This window comes from Lycium barbarum, chromosome 1 (genome assembly GCF_019175385.1).
Source record: "Lycium barbarum isolate Lr01 chromosome 1, ASM1917538v2, whole genome shotgun sequence".
NCBI lineage: Eukaryota > Viridiplantae > Streptophyta > Magnoliopsida > Solanales > Solanaceae > Lycium > Lycium barbarum.
The window spans coordinates 157,602,519-157,623,683 of NC_083337.1; the positions used below are offsets into that span (position 1 = coordinate 157,602,519).

Below are 21,165 nucleotides of genomic sequence, written 5' to 3' on the forward strand. Positions count from 1 at the left end.
TTAAAACATTGGAAAAATAACAAAATTGTATGTAAATTAGATATAATAAACTCATAGTATGTAATTAAAACAGCCTCAATTGAAGCAAATAACCAAGATGTAGAAAATTTTAAAGTACAAATAAAGGAACTATTAGATTTAGGAGTAATACGGAGATCTACTTCTAAACATAGATCTGTAGCATTTATGGTAAGGAATCATAGTGAGATAGTAAGAGGAAAGCTAGAATGGTAATAAATTACAAAAGACTTAATGATAATACTAGAACATGTGGATATAAGTTACCAGATAAAACAGAGCTAATAAATAGAATACAAGGAAAGAAAATATTTAGTAAATTTGATTGTAAATCAGGATACTGGCAGGTACGAATGCATGAAGAAAGTATAGAATGGATTGCAATTACCTGTCCTGAAGGACATTTCGAATGGTTAGTAATGTCATTTGGACTAAAAACAGCTCCATCAATTTTTCAAAGAAAAATGGATAGTATATTTAGAGAATATAAAAAGTTTGTGTTAGTATATGTAGACGATATACTAGTATTTAGTAGAGATATTAAAGAACACTTACGACACCTACAAACAGTATTTAGATTATTTGTAGAAAATGAAATAATAACCAGTAAGAAAAAGATGAAATTGTGTAAAAATTATATAAACTTTTTAGGAGTAATACTAGGAGAGGGTAAAATAAAGTTACAACCTCATATAGCTAAAAAAGCTTTGAAAATGCCAGATAAGTTAGACGATGTTAAAGAATTAAAAAAATTCTTAGGAATAGTAAACTATGCTAGGAATTTTATAAAAGACTTAGGAAAAATAGCAGGACCATTGTATTCAAAGACGGGGTCTAATAGTCAAAAACATTTTAATACTGAAGACATTAAATTAGTACAAAAAATTAAATAAAAAATAAAAATATTCCTGACTTAAATGTGCCACTAGAAACAGACTATTTAATTATAGAAACAGATGGTAATTTTGAAGGATGGGGAGCAGTATTAAAAACAAGACCAAATAAATATAGTAATAAAAGTGAAGAAAAAATATGTGCCTATCAAAGTGGTAAGTACAGAGAAAAAGGGAATATGAGTAGCATAGATGCAGAAATTTTAGCTGTAATAGATGGATTAAATAGCTTTAGACTATATATCTTGAACAAACCAGAAATATTAATTAGAACAGACTGCGAAGCTATAGTTAAATTCTATCAAAAGATAAATGATAAAAATAGTAGTAGAAGGAGATGACTATTTCAAATCTAAAAATTGAACACATAAAAGGGAAAGATAATAATATAGCAGACCAATTAAGCAGACTAAAGATTACTACTAACTAATTGTCTATTTGAATAGCATGAGACCATCCAGTTCTCAGATAGCAGACAACGGGAAAGACATAGCCTCAACCCAAGACACTTACAGACAGACAGTATTAGGTAATCTTCATTTTAAACCTACATCTTCATTAGAAAGAAATACTCCATAAAGAACACAATTCGGAGTCAACAATCTAGTAACTTTCCCGCCATCAAATTGGACTTTTAAAGTATTATCAGAATATGTAATAGACAGACAACAGAGATGTTTAGTAGATAATTAATGGATTTCACATAATAAAAAGGATTCAAAACACTTTGTAGCTACTTTAAATTCTCTTTGTCAATATTTCACAGACAAAAAATTTAAGTTTTATGTTGTAGTTCATGGTAAAACTAATGGTGTTTTTCAAACTTGGATAGAAGTTTTAAACTCTATTAAAGACATAAGAAAACCTCTTTTAAAAGGATTTAATGATTTTACTGAGGCATTACATTATGTTAGAGGAATGTTGGGTCCAAATTATTATATTTCTCTAGCTCTTAAACAAAACCCAGACAAAATCCCTCAGTACAACATACAAAAAGACATAGACAAAGTGATTTTTTGTGATCATTGTTGCACTATGACTGAAGTCGTCAAGAGACTAAACCAGCAGAAAGAGACACTAGTCCGAGAAAAAATGAAACTCTTGGAACAAGTAAAAATATTAGACCAGAGACTACAAGCTGTTAAGTTTGAGTTAGCACAATCTCAGAGTTTTCCATCTCAGACAAAAATGCATGAGACGGGGGTGCATTCCCCAATGAATGCAGTTAGATCCACTGTATCGGATAATGATACAACTAGTCCAATTCAAACGGTAGCCGGTTAAGACTCATCAAATCTGTTGATGGCTGTCACTTTGCCAAAAAGTGAAGATGAGGGATGTTCATCTCTCCAGACAAGACGACAACTACTAAAGACACTTACGCAAGGAGCAACTTCTACAAAGAAAAGTACACTTGCAAAAAAAAAAAAAAAATGAAAAAAAAGAAAGTATAGTTAAAGAGACGTTGGAAAGATTTTTTCAGACAAAACAAGAACAAGACAGACACATATTTAAGAATCCTAGTCCAGAATTATCTCCAAGTCCATGAATGTCACCAGTCCGTAGTTCAGATGAAGGAGATATGGTAAATTTTAAGAACAGTGCATTTCAGGACTGTCAAGATCCAAACGACAACGATTCAGGGATGGGTTTTGATTATATCGCACTGCATAACCTAGACACATAAAAAAAAAAAATATAATATATATATCTTAGTGTAGGAAGTAATCAGACAAAGACAGAAGACGAAAAGCTTCATTGAACAAAGCAACGGTTAGAAGACATTTTCAGAAAAAGAGACTTTAATAAAGTAGCAGCAGTAAGTGGACAGTTCAACAAACGGAGAAGAATATAAAGCTTCTTTTTAAAAAAGTTTCACGTGACGATGGGGCCCAAAAAGCACCCAGCTGAACTCAAAAGATTCTTTAATATTTTGAAATTCGGATTTGAAGTCTGCCGGACACCTATAAATACCAACATTTGAGGAGAAGCAGAGGCATCCCAACAAGAGCACCAACAACATCTCTCAAGAAAAACTCCATGTTCCCCTTCTCTTTCAAATGCCTCAATCCCTTTCCCAGTCCAAAACCTTTGTAAAATAAATTTCCATGTAAAATAATTCATCTCTTTCTCTTAACCTTTGTTCTTAATATCCTTCTTCTTTAACCACACCCTGGTTATCACGGACAACACAGTCCTTTATCATCTTTTGGACATTAAAACGGCCTCTCAACACCTAGGAATTTACAGGTTAATCCATCGAGTTTATTAAGAAATTAAGAGAATAACCATATACTAAGAGTAACAGATGATTCATAATAACAAGTAAGTAATTACTCAAACATAATATTTATATAAACATGGAATAATTTACATAATAGAGAGAGTAGTACAGAAACATAATTAAAAAACTTACATGACTTGAAGATGGAGAGAGGTTTTCCTTTTGGAGAACCCAAAAACTACTGCACACTAAGATTTTGTCCGTAGTCGAGAAACACATAAACTTTAAAATTTCGACACATTCTCTGATTACTATAATAAACGTGTATTAAGAAAATACCCAATCAATCACACACATCATAGAGGAGAAAAAAGATCGACACAAAATATAGGAGGTATGACAAATATATCAGTATATTTCGGGCAAGATAAAGAAAAAGCTCACAGTATTGAAAGAAAGCCAATAAAATCAGGTGAATATTCCATAAACAACAAATAAAAATACAAATGAACTTTTGGATCTAATGATAATTCGAGCCTATCCAAAACAAGTCACATTATTAAAAGGGCTATTAGCTAGATTCAGCATGTTTAATTGACTTCTTGTCATTATGCTGCAAATTATTATTCTGGATCAAAAAGAAGAAAAAAACAGGGATAATATAATCATTCTTGATCAAGATGTCTGTTAGCAAAAGGTCTTTTTCTGAAGTACCCACAGCACTATAAAACAAAATAAAAGGTTGTTATAAAATGAACAACTGCTTTCTTTATATACAGTAGTGATGATTTGATGCATATGTTGGCGGACAAACTAATTCATATTGCTTTTTAGTGGTCGTTTGGTAGGAGGGATAAGTTATTCCGTATAAATGAGATTGTGTGAGATTAAATGGGATAACTAATCTCACCTTCTATAAGGGATTACTAATCCCACCTTTTATCCCATATAGATGGGATTGAGTGAGATAACAAAGGAGTTATCCCACCAACCAAACATGAGATAATTTCAATCCCATGGGACCAGTAGTGATGATTTTATGCATATGTTGGCGGACAAACTAATCCATATTGCTTTTTAGTGATCGTTTGGTAGGAGGGATAAGTTATCCCATATAGATGGGATTGCGTGGGATTAGATGTGATAACTAATCTCACCTTCTATAAGGGATTACTAATCCCACCTTTTATCCCATATAGATGAGATTGGGTGAGATAACAAAGGAGTTATCCCACCAACCAAACATGGGATAATTTCAATCCCATGGGACTAGTAGTGATGATTTGATGCATATGTTGGCGGACAAACTAATCCATATTGCTTTTTAGTGGTCGTTTGGTAGGAGGGATAAGTTATCCCATATAAATGGGATTGCGTGAGATTAGATGGGATAACTAATCTCACCTTCTATAAGGGATTACTAATCCCACATTTTATCCCATATAGATGAAATTGAGTGAGATAACAAAGGAGTTATCCCACCAACCAAACATGGGATAATTTCAATTCCATGGGACTAACAATCCAATCCCATCCTATCCCTCCTACCAAACGACCCCTTATTTTCTTCTTTGTTTCTTTTAGGAGTACTTTTCTTTCTTCTGGGATGGCCTTAAAGACCCGTTTGGCCATAAAAATTATTCACTTTTTTTTTTCTTCAAAATTTAGTGTTTGGCTATGAAAATTCCAAATACAGCTTGAAGTTGTATTTGAAATTTAAAAAACAAAAAAAAACTTATTTTTTCAAGTTTTTCACAACCAAAATAAGCATATTTCAACAAAAAAATACAATTTCAAAAATTATGGCCAAACACAACTCCAACTCCAAAATTCCAAAAAACGTGAAAAAGTTTTTAGTTTCTATGGCCAAACACCTACTTAATGATTTACTCTCTCATTCCCTTATCGTCTCTATTTCTTTCTCCTTTAACAGATGTAGCCAAACTCAAAATAACAATTCAAATATTTATTAGAATATCATAAGGTAAAGACACAACGAATTGAAAATTCTTATAAGAAAAATCTGACTGGAATTTATAAAAAATAAGTACTATTTGCTTACCAATTACCTCTTCATGTCTTTCATCTCGAGAACCTCCTTATTCATCTGAAGGAAAATTTGACTTTTGATTATGAGTTATGACACAAACGTTGAAAAGGACGAAAACACCACTTAAATGATATTGAAACCACTATTACGAATAGTTGTTGAAACTTAAGATTTTGTAAACTTTTTTGGTAATAGGTGGAAGCATTTGAATATTTCTATTATCTTCTTAATTTTGAGTGTCAAGCTCTAGAATTACAAAAAATCGTACTGTGAACAATAATTCTTGCCTTTTTCTTGCATTTTTAAAATTTAAAAGCTTTAAAATCGCAGGGAAGGGAAAGAGGAGTACTTTACATATTTTTATATAAAATGTACATTAACCATTTTTTTTTTTTGTACATTAACTTCTCTTCGTCATATGAGAGGGTTGCTCCTCAAGCACTTCATAAAACTACAAACAATGCAGTGTTTCATTTTCATATACATTTATTTCAATTTTTCTTATATGTATATCTTACATTAGATATTTGTTTATCTTTATTTACTTATTTACTTTTCTTTGTCTATGGTATAATGAAAATTGTTTCTCTTCTATCTCAACTAAGTTTCAAGAAAATCATTTGGTATGTGCGCGCACACACACATATATATATATATATATATATATATGTGTGACACCTCTCAATGACCAGATTTATATTTCTCTCTTTTTTTTTTGGCATTTTATCATCTTTTTATTGCATTTTTTGGAAACCTATGGAATAATAAAAGCCTAAGCCGAAACAAACCTAATATAAAAATGTAATGGTAGGAATAATGGGGGCAATTAAAACTGCCGCATATAATTTTCCTAAATCATAACTTATGAAACGGTTACGATAATAATAAGGTTAACAAGTAAGGTTGCAATTGATGCAATCAATTCATTCATTTATTTGCCAATATTCATTGTGAATTTTAAAAGGCAATAGCATGACAACTTATTAAATCTTGGTAGCAAACATTGTTAGAACCGTGAAGATGTGTGTACCACCGGGAAGAAAAGAGGATAAAAACATTGTCTAGAAGTGAACATTTGGATTTGGGTTTGGAAGTTAGTATCAGTTTCCCAATATTTGCAATTGGTATACTATGACATCCACTATTCACAATGGAGGTGCTATATGCTGTGTAAACATAAATAGTATACTTGGTTGTTACTTTCTTATCATTCTTATACGAATATTTACAATGTTAATTTTATAAAAGGGATGTAATACTTATTTACTATTTCATTTGAATTATGCTTGAGTATATTTTCATATAAACGCTAGATATGTTAAATTGTATTTGCCTTTTCTTCCTATTTTCTTTTAGTTATGCTCTCATATTTGTTATTGCTCATTTATTTATTATTCTAATTTTTTATTATTTATTAATGCAGATAAGGATTCCCCGAATCTCAATTATTATTGTTCTATTTTTTTCTATTCTTAAATATTCTTTCTTGTGCTTAAAGGGTTGTAATTTTCTGGTTTTCTAATCTTTTATGTTTTTGATTTCAGATAAACGCCCTTGGTGAGAGATTCTAAGGCTACAAACAGCGTGATTTAATTTGTTTCTATTTCCCTCTAATTTTTCTTTTTCTTTGTTACCTCTAAATCCTTCCCTTATCCGGTAAATTTAAGGCTTTGATTTATCAACATTAAAAATTACTACTCTCTCCGTTTCAATTTATGTGAACCCAATTGACTGGACACGACATTTAAGAAAGAGTGAAGACTATTGAAACTTGTGGTTTAAAATAAGTCTTAAATATTTATGTGTCTGTAAATCACTTCATAAAGTGAATTTGTTTTCAAATTAGGAAAGAAGTCATTCATTTTGACACTGATTAAAAAGAAATAGGTTCACATAAATTGAAACAGAGGGAGTATAATTTTTCCATTTAATATATGTGGTCAAAGTTCGTATCATTTTTAGGTTGAAACCAATTCCTTAAGCTGAATCTATGAATAACTTGATTACATAAAGACCTTAAATAGGATAAAAAATGCCGATACTAATGAATAGATAATTTGTCCAAAAAAAAAAAAAACCTCGAAGCAAATGTTTAGACTACATTCCTAAAAGTTTAAAATGTACTACAATAAAATAATTCCTGCTACTCTAACATAAAACTAATAGATAAGCTGCAAACAAATGTTCATACAACTTCTCTATTATTAATACAACTAGTTAATCAAACCGCGCTATGCGGGGTCATTCATTTTTTCTATAAAGAAAAAAATTATTATACAAAAAATAAAAAATGTACATGTGATGTAAAACATGCATACGAAGAAATAAATATCTAATGTATGACAAAAATATACATATGAAAAAATCGAATGCAAACGTAAAATTAATAAATAAAGCATTGACTACTTTATTATAATTTTATAATTACAGAGTTCAAAGAACACTTTTCTCATTTCAAAGGTCAATTAATGCCCATTTAATAAAGAAAACTTTATCATGTACTAAAAAGGGTCAATGATCTTTTCACCATCCAATGATACACTACGGTTGTTAATAGTTGTAATTATTAATTTTATTGGAAGTTGGAATAGGTTGTCTACTGTAAAATCAAGAGGCAACGTGTAGTTGTTGCTTTGTAATTTTTTCAATTAAGGGAAGAAAAATGAGCTAAATGAAGTTTACAAAAATCTTGTGATTTAGAAATTGAATGAAAAGTGCAACAACTATTGGGCAGCACATTTTATAAAATTAATTAAAAGAATACACTTCTTAAAAAATAGCTACTGTACAACAAATCTTTCTACAACTTTACTTTCATATTTTAGCCACTAAATATGGAAAGGTATTATAAGAAAACCAACATACCATGATACCATAATGGTTAGGGGCAGAGGGAGGAAGGACCAATGGGTTCATCCGAACCCCCTTCAATGGAAAATTACATTGTTTATTATATGATTTAAATTATTTTTTATGTATATACAGTAGATATTGAATTCCTTTTGACTTCTTCATGTATTTACTTCTTTATATTTCGAACGCTCTTATTGAAAATCCTAGCTCCGTCACTGATAATAGTTGTGCCTACCGGAAGACATCAAGACCCTTGCCAAAAGGGACACATATAATGCCCTTTGATGAATAACAAAATGGCTTCTCAATATCAATATTTATTTCTCGTGCTATTTTATGGCATTAAAACAAGACATAATTGCTTATTAACAGTCCAGATTACTATTAGAATTGTTCTATATATGCCATAACAAAATAGGAGCTTCTAGAATTCCGATTAACACATGCATTCTAAGAGAAGAGAGAATCGATCGAAAGAAATGAAAAATCGACTAAAATCAATTATTTTAAGGAGAAAAAAAAAGAGAATTTAAAATACAGAGAAATATTTCTTTACGTGCCAATTTTACATAAGATTACATCTCATTCTGGGGTGTTCCAATTTGACGCTATTTTACTAATAGCTTTCTTTATCTAATAATAACTTCAATTACGTCCAACAATAAATTTATTTAACTATTCAAATTTTAGAGTTTGATGTAGTTTCTCTTTATTTATAATTTAATTTTACATAATTACTTATAAATACCAACTTAATTACTACAACTAACATATAATAGCCTAAACTCCATATATATCCACACAAAATTTTCATATGAAAAGCATAGAGGTGTAATTCTAAATTCAAGGGAGGAAGTGGAAACCATATTCGATCCACATCTACTAATCAACTTTTTGTAGAAAAATTAAACCACCTTTTCTTCCGAGAATGAAAAACTGAACAGAGAAGGGGCTAACTGAAAATGAATAATTGTTTTTGCCTAATAAAAAGCAAATTCACAGAGGTTATGGAGAGAATGTTGAAAGCCTTTATAATGTGTAAATATATAATAGTATTATCTAAAACATTGTGTTGGAGAACAATCCATGAGTCATTTGAGCAAAAGAAGATTGTCCTTTATATAACTTTTGCATCACTTACATTTTTTTGGCCCTTTGATTTTTGTAATTAATGTGAGCTTTATGGGACCATTAGTAGGAATACCAAGGGAATCACAAATCACTACGTGCATATGAGTTTTGATTTTCAATAAAGAATATGAATAATGAGATAATAAATGACAATAATTGAGACTTTTATTCTTAACTAAAATAAAATAATAAGATAAGATAAATGAAAAAAATAGGAAAAAATTCAATTTTTTTTTTTTAAAAAGATAAATGCCAATGGAGGCCATAAAGAGAGATGTCACATATGATTGATTGTCTATGCCTAGCTTTATACTATATATAGAAATGTTAAAAGGCATGGAAAATGAAACAATAAAAAAGATTACTACAACAAGATAATATGAAAACATAACTGATACTATATGATTTTAATAAGGAATCTTTTTTGGGATTTGAAAATTAAAGAGGATCCTTAAAATATTTATAGTTTTGAATATCATATAAGTATTAGTTCATGATTTGAATAAGGTATTTTAGGACCGCAGCAAATTTATTAGTTTAATAAATAATTAGAGTAGATTTTTGCAACTACACTACTCAATAATTATTATTTTCTCACTGAAAAATATTTAGTGGCTATTTTCACGGAATGTCGATGCGAAAAATCTAAATAGTTGTATGTTCACACGAAAAAATCAGGAAGTTTTCTACCATTTCAATGACAATCCGTTTCCTACCACGTGTTTTTCCAATGATGGTGAGAATGAGGTGGAAAGAGGGTTGGGAAACGATATCCCTTTCATTAGGGGAATGAAATGGGATTGACTCTATTTTATAACACAAATTTCTCGCTAATGACGGTGTTCCTGGTAGTGCCAGTTCCTACTTTTTGGTGCAGGCCCACATGTATTAATTAGGGCACTAGGCAGCAAGGGATAGGACATAAAGATAGAGTAGAGCCGTAGACGTATGTTTTAAAGGGTACTGATTCTACACCTAACATCTCTGGCTTTTGGTAGAATCCAAGAGCAAAAAAAAGGTATTAGTAAATTTAAAAGAATAAGGCTATTTTAAGTTTCTCTTTGTCCACGGAAATGATAGCACTTCACTATATAGGTTTATATGCTCTTGTAGTCACACCAGGCCGTGACTCAAATGGTACATTTCATCTTCCCGATTTTTGGTTCACAGTCATCTCAATTTTTTTGAAAGAAACAGCAGAATAACAACCCCACACCGCAGCTTACATCACGATTTCCTGTGTGGTCCCATAATTGCTGCTACATATAAAGTCCAAATTATAAAATTGGACAAACTCCTTCCGCTGGTCTGGCTATTTAGGGCTTGTGAATGAGGGTTGAAAAAGTGGTAGAGCATTTTACAAATGCAGCATGCATATATGGAAAGTAGTGTTAGTGCCGTGCAAACCGGATTCTTACACTTCTGGAAAAGGACTATCACCATTTTCAAAAGTAGTTCTCCTGGCATGAAAATGAAGGTTGATGGAGAAAAGGAGTTCTTGTGAACATCTGTGGCAAGTACAAGCACAAAGCTAATTTCCATTGACTAATAAAAATGAACAAAGGAAAAAGTCTAGAGATGTGTGGAGAGCTTCTTTTTTATTTTTTATTTTTTATGTGTGGAGAGCTTCTTTTTTTCTTTTTACGTGTGGGGAGTTGGGCTGTGGAGGATCCAAGGAATTTAAATGCTGATGTTGTGGATTATGAGTTCTGAAATATATATTTAACTAAGTTTATTTATATCTTTTGCATATATACACACTAGAAGTAATCGGTTCAGCATAATCTAGTAATTTGGACTCAAATTTGTATATATGCTAAAAATCTATTCCATTAAACATGTAAAGTACTAAAATTTGAATTCAACAACTCCAGTGATCCGTAAGTTTAGTGACATCCCCAACCCATAAAATTCAAATTCTGAATTTCCTCCTGCCTGCAAAGCTGTGGCTAGATTCGTTACTGATGGTGGGTGCACGGGTGGAGCTAGAAACTGCAAAGGAGTTCATCTAAACTCCTTCATCAAAAAGTTATATCGTATGTACAAAATCAAAATTATGTTATATATATATATACACACACATGTTCGAACCTCCTTGACTTTTTAACTAGTCTTTCATTTCTTTATATTTTGAATGTTATAGTAATGATAATTCCTTCGCCACTGGGTGTGTGGGTGGGTGAGGAGGCCGGGGTTGGGGAATATGGTATACTGTATATCTAAAAGCTATTTTGGCTCTACGCATCGAAATCCATCTCTATCAGTGATCACTCACTTCACAATACAATAAATAGACTGCCAAAGTCGTGTTTGATTAAATGATATAGTACGGATGAATGGAGAAAAGGTAAGGGAAGAGACAAGCGGATAAGTGGGGGGAAGAGATAGGGTTCTCTTTTTACTGAAAGCGACATGTGCTGAGAACCCTAGCCAGGTCAAAAGTTGCATTTGCAATTTAGTCCTTCATTTCCACTAATATCAGTACTAATATATACTCTAGGTTTCATTAATTCATCAAGCTGGGTTTTATGATCTCTCCACAAGTGAAATAAATAATTGTCCTTGTCGAGTTTAGACAAAGGCACGCGTTGTTAATTTCAAACGCAGTAACCCATTATTATCCTCTTTCCTTTACAGTCGAGATTCAAAGCCAGGAAAGGTCGCATGCAAGCTGTTTTTTTATTTGCTTTGATTACGACTGCTTCTTTTTATTTATTTATTTATTTATATTTATGTATCAATCCTTTTTTAATTTAAGTTTTGTGCAATAGCTAGCAAGTTCATGATATGCAATAACAAATTAAATAGGAGTGACTTTTAATCCCAATTTTGATACGATAACCAGAAAAATAATAGAATAACCTAATATATCAAGTTAATTAAATTACATTAATATTATATTTCTCAAACCACACGAGAGATGTAAACTGCATTAGGTAAGCTTGATGCGACAAGCTCCTAACTAAGAAGTGAATCGATTTCAGGTGTGGCACGTAAAAAATCACTCGCTTAGCCAACCCTTGTGCGCTGTATTGTTGTCAAACATAATATAAGCGGGGGGGGGGGGGGGGAGAGGCGTAGGGGTAGGGTGTGGAGGTGACTGGTCTAGGGTTAATGTTGAAGGGAGGTGGGGGAGAGAATGGTTTTTCTCTATCTGTCAGCTGATATCACGTGAAGGGGCACAATATCAAGTCATTCATATCCATTCACTTCCAAAGATACCGCCACACTCTCTTGCTACGAGCACTTGTTTTGCTATTTCCATTTCCTTTCCCTTTCCAACTTTTGCTTTAATTGCTATAAAGATGGAGGGGAATTGTGGCTCTTGTTATCTGGTAAAATTATATTCTTCCTACAGCTCTCTTCCACAATATAGCCACATGCCTTTCTCAAGCTCCAGTTGTAGCTAGACACACACACACAGGGCTACATCTCTATATATATATATAGATATATTCATAATTAGTACTCACATATCAAAAACCAAACTTACATTTTGACAAGCCGTCGTTCTCAAGCAGAAAAAAATGATAAGGTCAATCACATAGTTCAAGTCTTTGCTCCTCTCTCTTATTACTGTATAAGTAGAGCCACGAGGACATAGAACTAGGAAAATAAAAGGGGAAAAATCAACATCTACTAAGTGAATGATGATTAGTCTCTCTCAATATTCTTAATACCCTTTTCCTTCTTGTTTTAGCTTTGCTTAATTAGCCAAATCAAAAGAGGTTTTACTGTGTTTATTCCAGTCAAGCTTTCTCAAGATCTAGTCCCACCACATAGCCTCTCAAGCTACAGCTACTGATAATTTTCCAGGTGCTGTAAAATATCTACTCCTAGAAAAATGTATCCTCCAAGCAACAATAACTGCAGTTACAGCCCCATTTTGTCGTCTATATACCACAATATCCCTTCTCCGATTCAATATGAACTCGAACTATTCTTTCAAAGTTATCACGACCACTTCCAACAAGAAGCTCCCTTGATGGAAGATCAAAGTCTTGACATCTTATTAGTTGACAACACCGACACTGTTACCAATCCTTCAAATTGCACTGGTAGTGTAAAAATTCCTTACAATACTGAAACTGCTACTACTAGCAATCATATAGTAGAAGGCGGCGAAAACAAAGGAGGAGTTGACATGATGAGTAGCACAATTAGTAAAAGGATCCCCAAAAACAAGAGAGGTTCAAATAGAGATAGGCACAGCAAAATCAACACCGCTCGTGGCCCGAGAGATCGAAGGATGAGACTTTCCATTGATGCAGCTCGCAGGTTTTTTGCTTTGCAAGACTTGTTGGGGTTCGATAAGGCCAGCAAAACCGTAGAATGGTTGCTTAATAAGTCAGAGTCCGCAATCGAAGAGCTGACCAAAGTCAATGGAGGAGCCCTTTCTCATATTAACAAACAAAGCTGTAGTACTACTGCTGGAGTTGGTGCAATTTGTGCATCTAATTCTATTTCTGAGTGTGAAGTTATATCAGGAACTGATGAAACTTCTTCTAATAATATTAATGACAAAAAGAAGGAAACTGCTAACAAGGAGCAGAAGATCAAGGAGAAGGCTAATAAAACCGCTTGTAGAGCTGCATTTGATCGTCTTACAAGGGAATCAAGGAATCAAGCAAGAGCCAGAGCTAGAGAGAGAACAAAAAATAAAAAAAATAGCCTAATTGGTAAATCCAAAGCCAATATGGTTAATTGGAGGCCCTTCAAAGATGGGAACATGAATAGTTCTCCATATGTAGTTGCAGATGAAATTGAAGAACTCAGCTCCCATCAAGAGAAGCAGCTTAACGACTCTAATTTGGTGGTTAATGAAAATTGGAACTCATTTCCCAACTTCAGCTATCAACAAAATGCCGGAATTTCCCATGAGGTGGGTTTCAGACTTTGTTATAATTAAACGACATGACATAGAGATTATTTAAATTTGAAGGTTGTTGTTTTATACTCATTTACTTATTTCTCCTGCAGCATCAATTAACAGACTTCCAATTTGGTGCAAAGCTCTGGGAAACCTAACTAGGGCAAGAAATTCGAAATTTTAAGCAGACAAAGTTCCTTCTTCAATTTTGTGCTACTCGGCCCAGAAGAATGTCACCTCTTTCTGTTGGTAATGTAACATAGATTTGTACTTTAAATTGTGCATAGATTTGTACTTTAAATTGTGCATTTCTTTTATGAAATAACTTTCTTTGCACATAGCGCTGTGTCTCTTTTTTTTCATTTTCGCTTTAAATAAAACTACCACAAAGTGGCGGAGTTCATAAGCAGATAAGCATACAAAAACATAGGGAAAGCTAGGCCAAATCCCCAGTGGGTCAAATTTGGAGAACTGAGATCAGATCGCCTCAATTCATTTTACATTGATAGACTAGATCCAATACACTAAATTTGAATCCAACAAAGTCAATTTCATTTTTCTGTTGGGACTAGCTTGATAACCTTTTTTCTTGTTCAGATAAGAGTTCAAATACATGTACTCTTGGCACTACTTGTTTATATTTTGGTCTCTTTGTCCTTTAATCTTCTCGTCAAATATCCTTATCAAATTATCTTCATTCGAAAAGAGTCCAAAGACCTTTCATTGAAGTCATCTTCAGCAGCCATGTTATTTGGACACAAGTATGAATGCATCAAAAAGATATGACACAATTTGGGGAGAAATAGACTCCCTGCTGCTTGCAAATTTTATAAGTGGGGAATGGAATCCACCTTGGAGGATAGACAAAGTTACCAGAGAGATTAAAAAGCTAGTTGAAGAACTTGGATTTAAAATTAACCATTGCTACATAGAAACCAATCTGCTGAAAAAACTTGCATCCCCTAGCCATATGATTTAGAGGAACTAAATATCTTCAACTCCTTCCTTGAACTCGCTAGACAAGTTATTAGAGGCGTTGTAAATATGGAAAGATGGAGCCTACCATCGTCTAAATACAAACTAACCAAACCTTCTAACAGCCTTAGAATCATAGGTATTCTGAGCTCTCACTTTTGGGTAGGGCAAAGGTCAAAGAATAGTAGATTCATCTCAATGATCATATAAAAAGTTTGGCATGCCAAACTCAAAATTTTTTCCACATCGATGAGCAATGGATAACACTTTTGATTAAAAGAAAAAGCAATTTTGGTCAAGTACTCATCATGTCAATGGAAGAGTGGTGTTCATTTAAGGAAAAAAAAAACTTCACCTGTTATCCCACTTTGAACAATGTATGAAAATATAGGATTACTTACACAGAAAATAAAAATATATGTAATCAACCAAATGGAGTATGAGATAATACCAAGGATTATAATCAAATTTATTTTCATGTAATCCAAGTCACTAAAAGAGCCCTACCAGCTTAATTTCACTAAAAACATAAACAAAATAATTAAAACAATATATAATAAAGAGAGAAAATCAGACTATTATGCTCCTCCCTATATATGTTTTATTGTTTGGTTTGCTTCTTGGAAATGGCAGAACAGCTTTCTACTTCTTTTTCCTTGTTTTGGGCCCGATTTAACATGCCTGCGAAAACCCTTGCTAATTCATATATTTTATAAGAGATGCGTTTAGTATTTGCATAGCTATTGAGTATTGACAACAAACATACAAGTCAAAAGAGGTTTTAGGACAACCTTTATAATTAAATCCATCAGAAAAGCTTATTTGCAGCCTCTTAAGTTTTTCGTTTTTCCTAGTCTCAATAATTTAAGGCATAAAAATGCTACTTCTTGTCACTCTATATGCAGTACAATGAAGGATACGATGAACAAAAAATTACAAAGAGCTCGAATGAAAGACATCCTTGAACAATTAATGCTTTCAATAGGTTCTTATTGTTTACGTATAATTCTGAACAATTCTAGACCACATAAAGGGTAAAGAAACTAAAGTGGGAGCTCAAATGATCGTCTTGTGATTTTAAATCAGTAGCTTGAATATAAGCAAGATTTTGTATCAGTATGTTTTGGCCTTCAAATGGCATATCAAACGGAAAAAGATGGCAGCTGTCTTTATAACTAGGACTTCTTAGTTTCTTTACTCCTTATGACTAAATTCACTTGTTCTAGCTTGTTCGTGCGTGGAAGTATAAATGATTACCCCTTAGTATTAATTCAGAGCAATAAGTCAAAGACAAAATTTCGAATAGTTGAATCTGACCAGTGTCTGATGAAGGGTCATGAATATGGCAGCTAATTTGTACCCCACTAAATTTTAATCAAGCCCTTTACTGATTTAATTTTAACGTATATATAATCGGTCTTTGTGCTACTTGAGCAAAATTTTCTGAAATTAAATGAAAGTTTGACAGAAGATAATGCTTGTTATATAGAAGAGAGATAGTATCTCAGATGGTCACACAATTATAAGTGTTTCACTTAGAAAGTCATTTAGCTTTTAATCTAAAATTATAAGAAATAAACAAGTAACCATTTAAATCATTTTATTGGCCCGACCCACTAATGGGTCAATTACATATGACGATTATTTGAAATTTTCGATAAAATGTTTTCATTTGAACTCGCAGAATTGCATTTTGCCATTATTAACAGCTAATGGAACAATCTTAAGATAAAAATTGTATCCCAGTTTATGTGACACTTTATTTTTTAGTTTATCCCACAAAAAATGATATATTTCTGTATTTTAGAAATAATTTAATTTAAAACATCCCCTTTTACCCTTAATGAAATGATATACAACCAGTTTTAGACCACAAGTTTTGAAAGTCTTTATTTTTTTCTTAACGTCTAGTCAAACTATATCACATAAATTGGGATGGAGAGATTAATTAGCTTAGCTTAAGATGATTATTGCAACTTATCTGTTTATGCGGAATCAAGGGTAGCACACTCAGTGAATTGCCCGTACCTCCACCAAGTTGGTAGATGTTATATTCCCATGTAATAATTCCCTTCCTCATTTCCTTTTAATTCTCCTTTTAATTCTATCTACATAGATAGAGTATATTTTTCTTTTCGAGAAATTTTAGCGATAATTAATCTTGTGGGAAAAGTTCAAAATGGTCCTTTATCTTTGGCTTTAGATTCAAAGTCATCCTTTAACTTTCACATGGATCATTAATATATAGTCCTCCATGTTTGAAATATTAGAATACCTTCTTCTTGAAGCCTTGTTGTAATTGGTCTTTCTCCAAGTCAATTTGCTTAGAGAATCAGTCTTAGGAGTCACAAAATTAAGAAATCTTAGGCAGCACAAATAATAACATATATAACAGCACACCTTCAGGTGTGGCTGAGTTGGTTTGAGGGGAGGCCTCCCTAAGGGAGGTCGTGGATTCGAACCCCCCTAATGCCTTCTCAGTCGAGCCTGTCGCATAGGGCTTGCCTAGTGCGATTTACATCCCTTGTGGGGTTTGCAGGCTATTCCACAGTGGGGGTTTACCCAGTGCGCATCCGAAGAGTAGCGGCGGCGAGTTTTTCTGGAGTTTCCGAAAAGAAAAGAAAAACATATATAACAGCATTAGTTCTGTAGCTGTAATGAAACAAGACAGGAAAAATAGCACTCACAAAAGCAAGAAGTGAGAATAAATTTGGCGGGCCTCCAGAACCAAGGAACAATAGTATCGGCAAAATGATTGCTTAATGAGAGTGGTAATAAAGCTTGAAGAAGGGGCGAGATGAAATGAAAGGAGAAAGGCAATGTATTGGGCAGGTTAAATGAACCATGACGAATAAATATAAAAGTGGGGAGCAAGAAATGAACATATCCCACACATGTCTTGGAGATAAAAAAAAATTTGGTAGCTAATGTGGATGATAGAATAGATATGTGGGTCTGTGTACTGTTGTTGTTTTTTTTTTTTTTTTTTTTTTTAAAAAAACATTATGCCCTCCCAACATAAGTCAGTGTAATATTTATAGAGGTTCTTTTTAATCTTTTGAAATTGAATATTTTCTTCCTAGGCAAAAGTTCTCCAGAAATTAAGATATGGAGCATAAGTTGTGTAATATTTCTAGAATTTATTATAGTGATCAAAAACTGAAGTTCAGTGCTTGTTGGGGCATAGTTCTATTCTTGTTGAGTTACGTGCCTATTTTTGTGGAGTTTGATATGTTTTTGGCCATTTTTTGTGTTAGTTTTGAAAGTTTTGCCGTATCCGGCATAACTTGTGAGATATTATGATGCGTAAATATAAACTTATGCCCTGCGAAAGGTTGTTTGTTATTTCGGTGTCAGAGATACTTTCGTCCTCTTATTTGTTACTTAAAGTGCTGAAGGATAAAAATTAAAGACCACAAATTTGAGGGGAAAAATTAAAGACCACCCCAAAATAGGGGCATTTGTGTGAATGATCCCCAAGTCATTCCAATTTAGCTCAGATCAACCCAATTTCTAGATGGGTTGGGTTGGATGCCCGAATTGACCTGTCTCGAAAATAAGTCCTGCCCAATGTACATTTTTTTTTTTTTGTGTGGATTACCCTTCAAAGGCATTGGTCTTTAATTTTTGACCCTCAATTGGTGGTCTTTGATTTTTGGCCTTCGCCTAATATTTCAAGGTTCTGGGTTCGAAACCCAGCTCAGTTTAAGAAAAAAAAATCGCACGGCAGAGGTTTTTGAATGCAAAACTCTACCTTAGGCAGACTTTTGCATGCAAAACTCAACCTTAAGGTAGATATTTGAAACTCTGCCTCAGCTAGAGTTTTACATTCAAAACTCTACTTTGCGATTTTTTTTTAAAATTTTTTTGACTGACCGGTGATTCGAACTCGAAACCAATTTTTTTTTAACTAAGGATAAAAATTTAAGACCACCAATTTAAAGGGCAAAAATTAAAGACCACTGCCTTTGAAGGACAATCGTGCAAATGAACCCCAATGTATACAAGTATTTGAACACGTTGAACGGAATATTTTATGGGCTAATTTGTAGCCCCATGCCGATCCATAAGAAATCACTACTCATTCGGAGGTTAATGTTTCTTAGCTAAGTATAAATCCTAAATTTAATAGTTATGAATCGCTTTAAATTTTGGGAAAGTCACACAAATATAACTTTTTAATTTGTAATTAAAAAGATTACAACTACATTAAAAAAATTACATAAATACAACTTATTCAAAAATTTAACTTCTTAATTACAAAAATATAACTTTTTACATTCCTAAAATATCAATAATACTTAATTTTAGGAGTTACTAACATTAATGGATATCCACTTTTTACTTTCTCTTTTTTTCAAAATCATTAGAATGTAATTTTTCAAATAAACATAACAAAATCAACTTTAAATACCATATTCTATCTAACGTTTTAAGAAGACTTTTTTTTCCTTTTGTTTCCTCCTTTTTATTCTTCTTTTTTTAATTTCACTTGATGATGATTCAATTATTTTTTTGTGACTAAAAGAAATTATTTAAATATATTAATATTAAAAAAAGTACATGAAAAGATATGATATATGGAAATATGGTATAAGAAATGTACATGAAAATATACCTTAGAAAGTATATGGTATATTCAAATTGGTAGATTAAACTGAAAAGATGATAACAAAATGTTTGTGAATATAATAGCAGAAATTAGTATATTTAAGTTTGTATATTAAATATAGTACATAATATAATAATATTACTTGTGTATATAGTGTATAATATTACGATATACTTAATATATGAATATATTACTGTATGTGTCAACCAATTGTACTTTACAATAACATATAAGTCTACAATATACAATATATAGATAGAATAATATAATTACTTATGGATTACCACTAAAATAGGATCTTAATTAATAATTGACACCCCATCCCATTAAACTTGGTTTCCTTTCTGCCATCACATATTTACTATTTAATTTTTTCTCTCTCTTCCATGAAATAGGAAAATTAACTCAATTAAATTTATATTTGTATTTATTTAATATAGTAAACGATATATGCCTAATATATACAATAATTTATGTGGTCAAAGAAATTATTATATATAAACATAAGAAATTATTTTATATATAGTATATACTAGTTAATATACATAAAAAATAATATTATATATAAACAGTAGTATACTATTTTTGGATTAATGCTAGCTGAGCGTATTGGGATGTTTAGAAAAGTAATTAATGTGTTTTGACATGTATTTATTTTGGTTATCACTAATATAGAAAACTCCTTATTATTAGCCTTTTATTCATAGCAACATTTTTTATTTATGGTTTAAAATTATACATATACCCTAAATATAGAGTATATATTGTAGATTATGTAATTTAGTTAACAGTTGTAGATTATAAAATATTTTACTTATTTACTTGTATTTATGTAACTTCCCCTTAAATTTTTCTAGCTTCTAAACATGAATTCGCTGAGTTCCCTTATTTAATTTTCTCCAAATATTGCGTTTATAGCAGTAATTTTGACCAGCAGGACACGAACAAGAGCTTTTTTTCCCAGAGCAAAGAAAGCTTTAGAGACATGAAAACGAGTTAGCTAATGTCAATGCTTTGCCTTATTTGGAGTTCATATAATTTTGGGATAACTGCTTTGGTCTATCGGTTTTCAAATAAATTCTAATTTGATTATCGAGATACTTGGTTAATAGTCTAACACATTAAACATATAAGTAACTGCAATGCATGCTTTTGATATTGCTCTTACGTACTTCTGCAAGTTTATCAATTACTAACTGTTGAATATTGTGACCATCATGTTCCATATTGAACAAACAACCAGAAGAAACTAATAATGTTACAAAATATTCTTTAAGAAATTAAAGCTGGGACATTTATCAAATGTAATCTAGACTTTTCCAAAATTTTAAATACTTACCACAGAGACATGATCAGATAACACATTATACAATCGCGCACTTTAGATATTTTCTGAAGGATGGATGGAACGGAGTCAATATAGCTTATTTCGGGTAAACCGATATTTATACACTTGGAAAAGTATATATAATAAAGTGGCCACAACATAAAACATTAATTTCCTGACACATTAATGAACATATGGAAGAGAAGATATTT

General features: G+C 32.0%; 1 protein-coding gene across 1 annotated transcript; it reads left to right on the forward strand.

Moving 5' to 3' along the window:
• The first annotated feature begins 12,384 nt into the window (after nt 1–12,384).
• On the forward strand, nt 12,385–14,377 carry LOC132600066 (transcription factor DICHOTOMA-like). The gene is made up of 2 exons (XM_060313200.1): nt 12,385–14,051; nt 14,150–14,377. The coding sequence occupies exons 1-2, from the start codon at nt 13,014–13,016 to the stop codon at nt 14,195–14,197; spliced, it is 1,086 nt and encodes a 361-aa protein (XP_060169183.1). The 5' UTR covers nt 12,385–13,013; the 3' UTR covers nt 14,198–14,377.
• Nucleotides 14,378–21,165: the final 6,788 nt, after the last annotated feature.

What these genes read in the sequence shown, in the direction of transcription:
- LOC132600066 (XM_060313200.1), top strand. Translation starts at nt 13,014, where the DNA reads ATGTATCCTCCAAGCAACAATAACTGCAGTTACAGCCCCATTTTGTCG. An exon ending in ATGCCGGAATTTCCCATGAG is followed by an intron (nt 14,052 to 14,149) that starts GTGGGTTTCAGA and finishes TTTCTCCTGCAG; the next exon opens with CATCAATTAACAGACTTCCA.